The 14,708-nt window shown below is 40.1% G+C and overlaps 1 protein-coding gene across 1 annotated transcript in view; it reads left to right on the forward strand.

Moving 5' to 3' along the window:
- Positions 1–14,708, forward strand: part of LOC137323598 (inactive dipeptidyl peptidase 10-like) — a 685,713-nt gene that overhangs the window by 588,457 nt on the left and 82,548 nt on the right. Inside the window, exons 10-12 of the mRNA XM_067987272.1 lie at positions 6,632–6,729; positions 8,593–8,716; positions 12,278–12,316. Of these exons, the coding sequence (XP_067843373.1) occupies positions 6,632–6,729; positions 8,593–8,716; positions 12,278–12,316 (261 nt within the window). The remainder of the gene's footprint in view (positions 1–6,631; positions 6,730–8,592; positions 8,717–12,277; positions 12,317–14,708) is intronic.

The raw sequence follows: 14,708 nt of genomic DNA on the forward strand, positions 1-14,708 counted from the left end.
TATGGAACCTTGGTTATACCACACTTGGAGTATTGAAACACTGGAGAAAGTGTAGAAAATATTTACAAGGAAGTTACCAGAATTGAGAGCATGCAACTATCAAGAAAGATTGAGAAGGAAGGTGTTCTTTTCTCTGTAAAAGAGACTGAGAGGAGACCTGATTGAGGTCTTTAAAATTATGAAGGCAGTTCAATAGGGTGGATGTGGAGAAACTGTTTCCACTTGTGGATGAGTTAAAAAACAAGAGGGCATAAATAAAAGATAGCAACTAACAGATCAAATGAAGAATTGAAGAGGAATTTATTTACACACTGAGTGGTGATAATGCAGAACTCGCTGTCTCATGGAGTGTTGAAGCAGAAAGAATTGATGCATATAAGGGGAGGTTTGATGCATACACAAGGGAGAAGGGAATAGGGAATATGGGAACAGGTTGGGAAGAGATAATTAGAATGGGAAGAGCCTCATGTGGAGTATAAACACCAGCATAGGCCAGTTGGGCCTGTTTCTGTGTTGTAGGTTCTATGTAATGTTCTAGGATGGGTACTGGATTGAAGGATTTGACAATTAGTTGGAGGTGAGGGAGAAGGAGTCATGCAGTGGTGATAATGGTAGACTGCAGTAAACAGATGAGAACACTTCATTGATAAGTTGAATTCTGATGCCCTTGCAGCTGTCACTGAGTGATGGTCCTCCTGTTGCTATACTGCAAGCTCTTTTGCCTCTAAAGCAGCTAGGGTCACCTCCCCAGGAATCTCCATGTCCAGGTGCTTTCGGATGGCAAAGTTATGCGGGGCACAGAAAGCTCCTCCTTGTCTATCAATGTTGCAAAAGCACCCCTTTAAGACCCTGGTGGTCCTCAATGCAGTTCATCGTGGTGCTCCTCATCTGCTAATCTTGCAACTCCTAGGGGATCATTATCCATGGCAGGAGGGGGTACGCCTTGTCGTTCACAAACCATCCCTTCACTTAACTATCTTCCTTGAAGAGCTCAGGTCATGCAGAAATCCTGAGGATGAAGGGATCATGGTAACTTCCAGCAAATCTGACATACACATGAATGCATCTGGTCACGCACAATCTATTAAGAAAGTTGAGGGCATTAACAATCAGAGCTTGTAATGGTACATGGGTGCCATCTAGTACCCTTGCACTTTGGGGATGCTAGAAACACATTAAACTGTATGGCCCTATCACAATGCTGCCTTGCTATCATGTTGAACTGAACGAATTTCCCAGCTCTTCTGAAAAATGTGTCAGTTTCTTGATAAATACATGTCTGGATGGTTCCCTGGTTGATAGTGCACAGATTTCCCATGGCTGCTTGAAATGAGCCTGTGGCATAAAAAATGAGTGTGGTTCTCACTTTCACAGGCATAGACAGAGTTTTTCAAGCAGATGACCATGGCCACAACATCTCTATATAGTAGCTGGCACAGCTGCCTTATTCCCTCTTTGGTGAAGAGCACCATTCTTCTAACACAGAGCTGCTCATCATGATCTTCATAGGATCTGCATGATCTGTAAATTCAAGGCAGGGGAGGGGGAATATTCTGTCGGGTATGATCTCTTCAAATACTGCTTCATTCTTCTTTTCTCCATCCTTAACTGCTCCTCTCCTCCATTATAATTGCATGCAAGGGAATGCCTATTAGGATTCCTATATCTAGTACTCAGAGCCTCTTACTGTGGGCCAGGGCAAAAATTTCCCAGTGGTCTCAGATTATCAAAGGCACATGCAGCTCAATCCAGATGCAAGACAAAGAAAAAAGCTTCAAAAACACTTAACTCCAGCAATTTCTTTTGAAAGTTTCCTCAGTCTGCACGCTCCAAAATAAAACACTATGCCAGTATCAGCTATTTTATTTTGTTCTAAGTTACCCTTAGTGCAATGGGAATACAGCTCAGGGATTTGGGGACTCCAAACTTGTTGCTGTTCATTTTAATATATGGTAAACCAAGGCCCCGTCTGCCCTCTGAGGTGGACATAAAGTATCCCATGGCACCATTTCAAAGAAGAGCAGGGTTGTTCGCCTCGGTGTCCTGGCCAATATATATTCCTCAACGAATATTATTAAAACAGATCATCTGGTTATTATCTCATTGTTGTTTGTGGGTCCTTGCTGTATGCAAATTGGCTGCCACATTTCCCTACATTACAAGTGACTAGACATCAAAAATAATTCATTGACTGTGAAGCGCTTTGGGACATCCTGAGGTCATGAAAGGTGCTATATAAATGTATTAATGTAAGTTCTTGATAATGAGCTCCCAACAGCATCGCGAGCACACACATAGAAGGCTTCAGATCTGGTCGGAAACTATAGCGCAGCCATTACAGGTCAGAAAGCTGATGCAAACGGATCCTGCCCCAGAATCTACATACAAAATTGCCGGTACACTGATTCTAATCTGAAAATGCACCAAAAACAGTGTCTAAATTTGGGGCCTATATTTTTAAAATAACCTGAAATGGCCTAAAACTATACAAAGTTTGATAAAAGAAAGATTTGCATTTCTATAGCATCTAATCACATCTCACAGGAACATATCAAAACACTTCCCCACGTACAATAAATAACTTTTTTGAAGGCAACTGCTACAGTTATTTTACTTGCAGCAAGAACCCACAAATGACAGCGAAATGATAATGAGTTAATCTGTTTTTGGAGGAGGGATGAATGTTGGTTAGGTCATTGGGGAAACTCCCTACTCTTTTTCAAATAACGCCATGGGATTTTCCATGAACCACAAACAGGTAGAGCTTTATCATCATTTACACATTATTGTAATTTTATGTTTCCTTTCACTACAAACTGTTAACTTGGAAAATTAAGGTTAAGAATGAAAATTTTGGAATGACCTCAGCCCAGAATATAAATGGTAATTTAACAAGTCCATACTGCTGGCTGCGAGGCTTCCCCTAGGCAGCATGGACTCATAAAATTAACCATAAAGCAGGAATGTCCAACCTTTTGGGACTGGAAACTGGATAAAAATGTCAAAATCAACACGCTGTAATTGCACCATAGTATAAGCCCTCACATTCAAAATTGCAAGTCCCAAACATGAGAAAGTGAAATCATGGGAAGCCGCCATTCTTCTTTTTGCCTGTCATCCTCCTCCTTTTCCCCTATCCCACCTTCAACTGAAACTTGTTTCTTTCACTCTCCTTTGTGTTGTTTCTTTATCTTCCTAACCCCTTTTCTGGACCTCTCTCTCCTTTTGTGGTCTTCCATATATAGCTGTCTCCCTCTCCCTCTCTCTATTGTATTGGTAGCCATGATGCCTGGTTGCAACATGGCTGAATGGAACAGACCCGATGGGTCAGCTAGACTTTTTCTGTCCATTATTTTCATATGTTCATATTTATGGGTATAGTACCTCCTCAGTAAGTCTTAAAAAATTCTGGATTATTAAAAAAAAGTTGCATTACATAACATTTGGTGATGTCACAAATGGAAAAGGTTGCCAGATGGTGATGCTTCTTGTATATTGGGTTCTTTTGTATCATTTTTTTTGCTGTTTTGAAGGGAACAGCACAATGGCTGGTGAAACACCTGAAATTCTCGGTTGCTTCCAGTTCAGTTCATACCACAAGGTCTTATTCGTTGCCATGAGCAGATTCCCTCCTCCCTCCATTGCAGAGCTTCAACTTGTGATGGTGTCACTGGCCTTGATTGAAATCAAATCATTTCAAGAAGAATTTGCTGTTTTCAAAACTATTTTTGCTGCAGAGATCAATGACCTTCAAGAATAATGCAGAAATGATTAATGATAATTTTTTCACCATTGAATCCTGTTCTCTGGGTGATGGTCCTCACTTAGACAAATACCAAAGCAGTGGGACAAAATGCTTCAACGCTTTAAAAATGCCAGGCATAAAGAATTAATGAAGGCTGCTCCCTGAATGGTCAAAATTCATCAGTCAGGGAGCAGCCTCGAAGCCCAGGAACTTTAGTGCTGAAGTTGGCTTTGCACGCAGGCTCAAAGAAGAATAGAACCATCAGGAGCTTTGTGGATCTAATCAAAGAAACTCACTGGCTGCATTTGGCCTGTGGGTCACATCTTGGACATCACTGCTATAGTATATTTGAACAAGTTGCTATGGGCCATTTTTATAAACCTCCCAATGACTGATTTGTTATTAAGTTACAAAACTAAAACTACACTTCAGATCTGTGGTTCACTGCTACAACGCTTTCTATTTTGGCTAGAGATGGTCTTATGAATTTAATTCCTTGTGTACATGGAGTAGATTTAAATAATTTTATGCACGTACTTATAAATATTGACATATGGAAATTATCAGGGCTTCCTCCTCTGGACTAGGTTCTATATTTTACTGTTTTGCACATATTATTTTCTATTTCAATAAAATAAATTGAATTATCATGTCAGGAATTGTGTGCTCACTTTGTAATTGTGATGAGCGCTAGGTGTGTCATTTGCACAGCATCCACACATCTGAATGCTATTAAATGTATTGTCTGTGCAGAAAGGTTTAAACTAGCAATAACAACGTTTACTACTGCTATGTATAAATGGGTAAACATAAAGAAAATGGTATAAATGATTTGAAAAGAGATGTAGATAAGTAGAATAAACATATCAATAATAATTCTTTTCCAGTTCTATTCTGTCTTGATGGAGTTTATATGATACATATTTACCCTGCACCTTTGACTGCTGCTAATAGAATAAGTCCAAGTGACATGGTGAAATAACCTATAATTATGACAGTCACACAGCTGTAAAGATTTCCAGAAGTCACTGGTGTTTGAAGAGAGTTGGATCAATAATTTTAGCACATTATTACTTGCTCTTTATCTTGAGGGGGATATAATGTAATTAGGATGTGTTGGACTGAAATTCAATCTTATTAGTCGCTGCTAACAAGATTCAATTTGAAGAGTTTTTTCTCTTTCTGGCTTGAACTTTAATATACACTACTTTTAAGATGGAAGTAGAAATAAAGAATGTATGAATTTTTGGATTTTGGGGAATGATATACAGCCATTCTTTGTATTTATCCATGGCTTATTTTATTTATTGACGTAGTATTGCATGACTAATCATTCTCATCCATTTTTCAGATGTGGTGTTAAACCACAGCCCCATCTGCCTGTTCACGTGGATGTAAAAGATCCCTAGGCACTGTTCGAGGAACAGCACAGTGTTCTGCAAATGTCCTGACCAATATTTCTCCCTCAGCCAATACCATCAAAAACAGATTAATTGGTCATTCATCTCAATTACTGGTCATGGAACATGCTGTGTGCAAAATTGGCTGCCACATATGCCTACATAATAATAGTGACTACACTTCAAAAGTAATTCATAGGCTGTGAAGACCTTTGGGACCATGTGAGGCTGCAAAAGATACTAGATAAATGCAGGTTCTCTATTTCCTTTAATGGTTCATTATTCTTCAGTGATCAAGGACATCCCAGATTTTTATACCAGACCTCCACATAAATTCTTTTTGTCAGCAGACATTTATATAACATTAACTATTGTTATGTGCGTTTGTTTGTGTCCATAAAGTGAAAGGGAGCAGAGTGGCTATCGATTAGGAAATCTGTTATTGTACATGCAATAAGTTAGTATTGATAAAAAGTTATATGTAATCAAACTTGTAAATAACAAGATTTCTGCAATATTTTAGTTTCTATGCAAATAACTTAATTGGAACTTGGTGATGTGGATGCATTAGGACAATGTCATGAATTTTCTTACCAGAGCTGCATTCATGTCAACTATTTTATAATATTTCTATAATATTTTGTTACTGAATGCTTTTGGCAGAGTCTATTTTCATCATTGTAAGTTCGTTTGGAACCCATTTAAAATCTTGAGGATGTTACATAATGCGTATCCCAGAACATATATGTAGAGGTAGTGCAACATGATGTTTCTCATTTGGACTTTCCTGTTTGGCCTAGGAGAAATTTTAGTTTTTTTTTTATGTTACTGATATAAGATCAGATTCCGTTTACAAAGGATTAACAGCTGGAGATACAAATGTCATTTAGAATGTTATTTAGAATGTTTAGGTGGGATACCATCAAATTGTGCACTTTTGCATAATGCATCAGTTTTGAGACAATGTTAAGTTGTTCTGCACATCCCAGAACAGTTTGCACCCTGATGCTGAACTTTTCATTTATTAGATCTCGCAGAAGGACTTTGTTGGTCAGACAATGTAGGTGCCATGAGCTCCCACACCATCCCATTCAAGGAAGTAATTTTGCTTGGTAACTCAGCATTTGAATCCTTGTCACACAGAGTTCAGAGAGGGGTCAGAAGTTAGTCTTTGTTCTCCCCCTGTTTCTGGAGAAGTCAGTCCAGGGCAGACTGAGTCTGAAGCAGCCGGAGGCAGAGGGACATCTCAGTTTAATCAATTCTTAATGATTTGCATTGATAATTCAATTTTCTCAAATAGGCTGCAATCTTTACTCCAATCTAAAAATGCTGTCCATTATGTCAGTGAAGTTTTGGTGCAAAAAGTTTCCCAGCGATTTCAAAGAGCTGATGATGTTAACAGTGCATACTGTATATGTGCATTTCTGAATCATTATGTTATTGTTTGTTAGTCAGCATATTTTATTAATCCATTATTTCTTATCAGGCAGGTCAGGTCAATCCAATAGTGAAGCTGTATGTGGTGAACCTTTACGGACCAACTCATACCCTCGAACTGATGCCACCAGAGAGCTTCAAATCCAAGTAAGATTGGGTTCACAGTCCCCTTCATTTTATATACATATTTTAAAAATGATTTTTGATAGTCTAGTTACAGAGGTGGTATAGCACCTACCACATGTATCTAGATGACCACTGAATGATAGTTTTGGGTTTCAGGTTCCAATCCAGAACCTACCATTCAATGAGTCAACCTTCCACTGTTTATCCTTAAATTTTTCCTTCAGATTTTTCCCTATAGCACATACTTCAATCACTAAGATGGTGAGTCCATCTCTGTCAATGCTACTTTTGACTAACTGTTAAAAGCAATCTAAGTTAACCCAATTGCACCTAATCCCTTCCCCAACTTTGCAAGGAAGTACCTCACAGCAATAAAGCTATACTGTCCATGGTAGCTTAGCTGGGATAAGGAAGTCAACAAATGGAGGGAAATCTCAAGCACAACCCTATTTCCAGTCCCTCTGTGGTGCAGTGGATCAGTACAGCAATCTGCTGCTGCACCAACAGACTACCACGTCTACCAACACTGAGAGTGAATGTTGGGGGTTCTGAGCACCATCCGTATGACAGTACACTCCATTCCAGGTGGTAGGAAAATTAATATAGGCCTCTTCTCCTGCTGCAAACATGGTAAATTCCAACCAATATATTGCACCTTAACACAAGTTGCACTTTTATAACTTGTGAGCCTCGGCAATTGATAGATACACCAGAAAGCAGGTTTTGCTTTCCATCACTGCATCCAACACAGCTGATTTAATGCTACTTTGTCAATCAATCATGAGGCTACACTGGAAAAATTAGCTGCCGAGATTCACCAGATTCCCTGCTTCAGGAAACAATGCAGCAGTGTTTGCTAGCTGTGAGGAGATAAAAGGAAAATCAAGGTCTTCTTCGATGGCTGAATTGACTTTGGCCTCACAATTACAGTGGCACAGATGCTAGGCCCCTATGATACCTTGCCCATGTGTCAGCCTAGACAGTGAGGCCAAACTGCAATTTTCCCCCCATTCATAAGAACATAAGAAAATAAGAAATAGGAGCCCGAGTAGGCCAATCGGCCCTTCGAGCCTGCTCCGCCATTTAATAAGATCATGGCTGATCTGATCCTAACCTCAAATCTGAATTCATGTCCACTTTCCTGCCCGCTCCCCGTAACCCCTAATTCCCTTCACTTCTAGGAAACTGTCTATTTCTGCTTTGAATTTATTCAATGATGTAGCATCTACAGACCTACCACCCTCTGAGTGAAGAAGTTTCCCCTCATCTCAGTTTTGAAGGAGCAGCCCCTTATTCTAAGATTATGCCCCCTAGTTCTAGTTTCACCCACCCTTGGGAACATCCTCACCGCATCCACCCGATCAAGCCCCTTCACAATCTTATATGTTTCAATAAGATCGCCTCTCATTCTTCTGAATTCATTTTAATGGACTTGAAAATCATAGGCTGGTGGACACTATAAATGTTTTTCTACAATATTATTTCTTGTTTCAGTAATTGAATTATTATTCATTAGAAAGTGATCTAGTTTGTTGTCCATATTATACCTATAAGCTGTAAGCAGTGCCTGTGTACCTGTACCAAAAAGTGGATGGAATGTTTGCTTCTGATGATTAATTATATCAAAATAGACACACAACAGTCTGAATAAATATAAAAGTTAACACACTGTAAGCAGTATGAAGGAAATGTACCTAAACATCTCACTTGAAAGTTCATTTCTGATGAATGACTGTTTCATATTTTTTGTTTAATTTAGGGTCCTTGTTATTTGAGAGCCAAACTTGTTCAATTTACTTGATAGCGTCACATTGAACAATATTAATGTGTAGTTTTATTAGAGCTAATTTTACCAATTCTAAGATTGCATTTCTTTTCAACAAGGGAATATTATATTACAATGGTAAAGTGGGTCAACAGCACAAAGACTGTAGTAAACTGGCTTAACAGACCTCAGAATGTCTCCATTCTTACTACATGTGAAATTACAACTGGGGCTTGTTCTAAGGTAGGACATTCTGCTCATGTGAAACATTTTCATGAACTGTGATGCAAATGAATGCCACTTTAGGAGAGAGGGGGAAACCAGGGAATTATAGACCAGTTAGCCTAACATCTGTTGTGGGGAAAATGCTGGAGTCTATAATTAAGGATAGGGTGAATGAACACCTCGAGAATTTTCAGTTAATCAGAGAGAGCCAGCATGGATTTGTGAAAGGTAGGTCGTGCCTGACAAACCTGATTGAATTTTTTGAAGAGGTGACTAAAGTAGTGGACAGGGGAATGTCAATGGATGTTATTCATATGGACTTCCAGAAGGCATTTGATAAGGTCCCACATAAGAGACTGTTAGCTAAGATAGAAGCCCATGGAATCGAGGGAAATGTACGGACTTGGTTAGGAAGTTGGCTGAACGAAAGGCGACAGAGAGTAGGGATGATGGGTAGGTACTCACATTGGCAGGATGTGACTAGTGGAGTCCCGCAGGGATCTGTCTTGGGGCCTCAATTATTCACACTATTTATTAACGACTTAGATGAAGGCATAGAAAATCTCATATCTAAGTTTGCCGATGACACAAAGATTGGTGGCATTGTAAGCAGTGTAGATGAAAACATAAAATTACAAAGCGATATTGATAGATTAGGTGAATGGGCAAAACTGTGGCAAATGGAATTCAGTGTAGACAAATGTGAGGTCATCCAGTTTGGATCAAAAAAGGATAGAACAGGGTACTTTCTAAATGGTAAAAAGTTTAAAAACTGTGGATGTCCAAAGGGACTTAGGGGTTCAGGTGCATAGATCATTGAAGTGTCATGAACAGGTGCAGAAAATAATCAATAAGGCTAATGGAATGCTGGTCTTTATATCTAGAGGACTAGAGTACAAGGGGGCAGAAGTTATGCTGCAGCTATACAAAACCCTGGTTAGACCGCACCTGGAGTACTGTGAGCAGTTCTGGGCACCGCACCTTCGGAAGGACATATTGGCCTTGGAGGGAGTGCAACGTAGTTTACTAGAATGATACCCGGACTTCAAGGGTTAAGTTACGAGGAGAGATTACACAAATTGGGGTTGTATTCTCTGGAGTTTCGAAGGTTAAGGGGTGATCTGATCGAAGTTTATAAGATATTAAGGGGAACAGATAGAGTGGATAGAGAGAAACTATTTCCGCTGGTTGGGGATTCTAGGAGTAGGGGGCACAGTCTAAAAATTAGAGCCAGACCTTTCAGGAGTGAGATTAGAAAACATTTCTACACACAAAGGGTGGTAGAAGTTTGGAACTCTCTTCCGCAAACGGCAATTGATACTAGCTCAATTGCTAAATTTAAATGTGAGATAGATAGCTTTTTGGCAATCAAAGGTATTAAGGGATATGGGCCAAAGGCAGATATATGGAGTTAGATCACAGATCAGCCATGATCTTATCAAATGGAGGAGCAGGCACGAGGGGCTGAATGGCCTACTCCTGTTCCTATGTTCCTAAATGCATAGGTCATTTGTCAGAGCACTTCTAATCAACCAACAAATTTGAAAATAACTGAAGGTGATCCAATCGGCCGGTAAATGATTTCTAATCATACAGCAAAAGTAGACTTCAACTTTATCTTGAACAGAGTGAAGCTTTCTCTTTTATCCGGTAAAATAGTGCAGAGGTAGCTAACTGCTCCAACCTGACAATTCCAAATAAGTCAGAATTCCAAATTGATGTGATTATTTAAACATGGAGGAATGTCCCTTTCCTTCTCTAATCCGGTGTTTAAATTAACTGTGTGTGGTGACTAAAAGGATTTTAGTTCATTCTTCACTCTTCATTCTACACTGACTAAACAGGGTTGATTTTGCTGACCCTTCTCCTAGGAAAACGCATTTCCCCAATACAAAGGTTTTGCTGGTTCTCTTGTACCTTTTACTTTGACCCCAGGATTTCTGGGACTACTCAATGGGGTTGGTGGGAGAAGAGCTGGGTCTGCATCTGCAGTTGGGGTAAGCACATTGTTCCTGTGCAAATGAGGTGCAAAGAGATGTTCCTGCCTCCCACCTCATTTTCCTAGATGATTACTCACTGAGCACACCAGCACAGATGTGCCCAGACAAACATGGTGCTGTTACATGCCCTCAATAGGGGGCAGGCCAAAGACACAAGGGTAGGTAAGATAAGCAAGATTTACACCTCTCCCCCCCCCCCCCCCCCCACCAAATGTCTACACATAATTGAGGCTTTATATCTGCTGATCTCCAGGGGACGGATCTGTACTGACAATACCCTGGGTCATGTTAATGGACTGGCCCATAAAATTCTGGTACTTCGGGTGGGCTGCTCCTATCCAGTGTCAGGACTGAGACTACGGAGAGGGGGTAATGTAGCAGGAAAATCTTCTCTACTAAGTTTAAGATCTTAACTTAATAATTCTACTCACATAAGGAAGTCCAGCTTTCCCTCTGGCTAAGCAAGTCGTGGCTTTTACCTCACCTGACTTTGCTTTCTTTAAGAATCTTGTCTCTCCCTGATGTAAACCAAAGGAGTAAGGACCCCAAACCATAATGGAATTTGTGATCACCCTTGAGAACAGCTAAACAAGACTTTGTGAGAGTGACAGGTCTACTAAGAGAATGTCTAAAACAAAACTAAAACAAGTGTAAGATTATGAACTCACCATCGCTACGTCCTATCTAGAGGGAACTAATTTTTCTCGAGGTCACTATGTGACCAGGTCAATATGTGACTCAGTCAGAAAAAGATGACTCGTCCAAATTAGATGAGGAGAAAATCTTCTCAAGTAGGAAGTTAATCTGAAGCTAAAACAAATAGATAAGGTTTAGCAAAATGTTTAAATTGGTTAAATATACTGAACCATGTTCATATCCTCTAGCACTGACAAATGTAGAATTCATGTGTGCCACAGAACATTTTTTATTACTTCGTTTTAATTTTGTATTTTTATCTAATTTTCTTTCTGTGCTTGAACTGACACCTGCAGCATCGAGGGTGGACACAGGACCTGCCCCTCGAACACTGCCAATGCTACTTATAGTCACCTGCCAAGTAGCAACACAACTCCCCATCCCTTCCCCTTGCTGGCAGTTAGTGCAGCCTCTGTTCAGTACCTCCCTACTCAATGTGGCTCAGATCAGGAAACCTATGCATAAAATTGTTAATTCTTTCTATAACATTTTTGCATGTCTTAGTCCCATGAACTGTCAATCATATTAAAAATAAATTAATGATCTGGGCTAGCACCAAACTATAGAGGAGCCTGTGTGACACTGTTGAGGTGTCTGATGCAGTGAACAAAGCCTAACCCAAACTGTTGATGTACCATATCCTTGGAATATGTGTGGTAACACACATTGTTAAGTGGTAAATATTCCTTCTTTACAGTTTAAAATAAAGATACAAATATATCTTATTTTAGCTTATATATCTTATCAAATATATCTTATGCACATCTTACGTTAAGTACTTTACAAGGCCCAGTGACTGACATGCAAAGAAATCCTTCCAGACGGATTGTTGATTGTGTTTTGTATGCCCTTTCATTTTATTCCTTTTCTGTTACCATTTTAGAAACATGAGGCCGTGTCTGAACTCTGGCTTGCTAAACAGGTAAGGAAAACCATTAACTAAAATGAATTAATCATAAAATCACTGTTTTAATGTGGACGAATGCATCAAATTGACATTAAAAAAGATATGGCCGGATTATGGTCTGAACGGTGAACGAACGGCGGGCGCCCACCGCTCGTTAGACTTGGACTTGCCCATAGACTTTTCATGGGCTTTTGCACGGCAAGTTCCTCCTATCGGGTCTTCAATCCAGCACAGTGCCTCCTCCCGGGCATCTCGGACGTGTGTGAACGGGGCAAGCAACTGTGTATCTTCTTAACCAATCAGATTGAAGCCGCGCAGACACAGAACCAGGAACTGTAAGTTAGAATCATAGAATCGTTACAGCACAGAAGGAGGCCATTCAGCCCATCAAGCCCGTGCCGGCTCTTTGTAAGAGCAATCCAGTTAGTCCCATTCCCCCGCTCTTTCCCTGTAGCCCTGCAAATTTTTTCCCTTCAAATGTTTATCCAATTCCTTTTTGAAAGCCATGATTGAATCTGCTTCCACCACCCTTCCAGGCAGCACATTCCAGATCATAACTACTCGCTGCATAAAAAAGTTTTTCCTCACGTCGCCTTTGGTTCTTTTGTCAATCACCTTAAATCTGTGTTCTCTGGTTCTTGACGCTTTCGCCAATGGGAATAATTTCTCTTTATTTACTTTATTTAAACCTGTCATGATTTTGAACACTTCTATCAAATCTCCTCTCAACCTTCTCTTCTCTAAGGAAAACAACCCCAGCTTCTCCAGTCTATTCATGTAACTGAAGTCCCTCATCCCTGCAACCATTCTAGTAAATCTTTTCTGCACCATCTCTAAGGCTTTTACATCCTTCCTAAAGTGCGGTGCCCAGAATTGGACACAATACTCCAGTTATGGCCGAACCAGTGTTTTATAAAGGTTCAACATAACTTCCTTGCTTTTGTACTCTATGCCTCTATTTATAAAGCCCAGGATCCCATATGCTTTTTTAGCCACTTTCTCAACCTATTCTGCCATCTTCAAAGATTTATGCACATATAGCCCTAGGTTTCTCTGTTCCTGCACCCGCTTTAGAATTGTACCATTTAGTTTATATTGCCTCTCCTCAGTCTTCCTTCCAAAATGTATCACTTTGCACTTCTCTGGGTTAAATTTCATCTACCATGTGTCCGCCCATTTCACCAGCCTGTCTATGTCCTCTTGAAGTCTATTACTCTCCTCCTCACTGTTTATTACACTCCCAAGTTTTGTGTCATTTGCAAATTTTGAAATTGTGCCCTGTACACCAAGTCTAAGTCATTAATATATATATAAAAAAAGCACTGGTCCTAGTACCCACCCCTGAGGAACACCACTGTATACCTTCCTCCAGTCCGAAAAACAACCGTTCACCACTACTCTCTGTTTCCCGTCATTTAGCCAATTTTGTATCCATAAGAACATAAGAAATAGGAGTAGGAATAGGCCATATGCGTCTCAAGCCTACTCCGCCATTCAATCAGATCATGGCTGATCTTCAACCTCAACTCCAATTACCTGCCCGATCCCCATATCCCTTGATTCCCCTATAGTCCAAAATTCTGTCTATCTCAGCCTTGAATATATTCACAAGCTTTCGGAGGCTACCTCCTTCCTCAGGTGAACGATGTGGACCTGAGGAAGGAGGTAGCCTCCGAAAGCTTGTGAATTTAAAATAAAATTGCTGGACTATAACTTGGTGTTGTAAAATTGTTTACAATTGTCAACCCCAGTCCATCACCGGCATCTCCACATCTTGAATATATTCAATGACTCAGCATCCACAGCCCTCTGGGATAGATAATCCCAAAGCTTCACAACCCTCTGAGTGAAGAAATTCCTCCTCATCTCAGTCTTAAATGGCCAACCCCTTATCCTGAGAATATGCCCCCTAGTTTTAGACTCTCTAGTCATGGGAAATAACCTCTCAGCATCTACCCTGTCAAGCCCCCTCATAATCCTGTATGTTTCAATTATGTCAACTCTTCTAAACTCCAGAGAGTATAGGCCCATTCTACTCAACCTCGCCTCATTGGACAACCCTCTCATCCCAGGAATTAATCTAGTGAACCTTCGCTGCACCGTCTCTAAGGCAAGTATATCCTTCCTTAGATAAGGAGACCAAAACTGTACACAGTAATCCGGTGAGGTCTCACCAAAGCCCTGTATGATTGTAGTAAAGCTTCCTACCTTTTGTATTCCAACCCCCTTGCAATAAAGGCCAACATTCCATTTGCTTTCCTAATTGCTCGCTGTACCTGCATACTAACTTTTTGTGTTTCTTATACAAGGACACCTAAGTTTCCCTGGACATCAACATTTAATAGTTTCTCACCATTTAAAAAATATTCTGCTTTTCTATTCTTCCTACCAAATTGAATAGCCTCAT

This window comes from Heptranchias perlo, chromosome 7 (genome assembly GCF_035084215.1).
Source record: "Heptranchias perlo isolate sHepPer1 chromosome 7, sHepPer1.hap1, whole genome shotgun sequence".
NCBI classification, from domain to species: Eukaryota; Metazoa; Chordata; class Chondrichthyes; order Hexanchiformes; family Hexanchidae; genus Heptranchias; species Heptranchias perlo.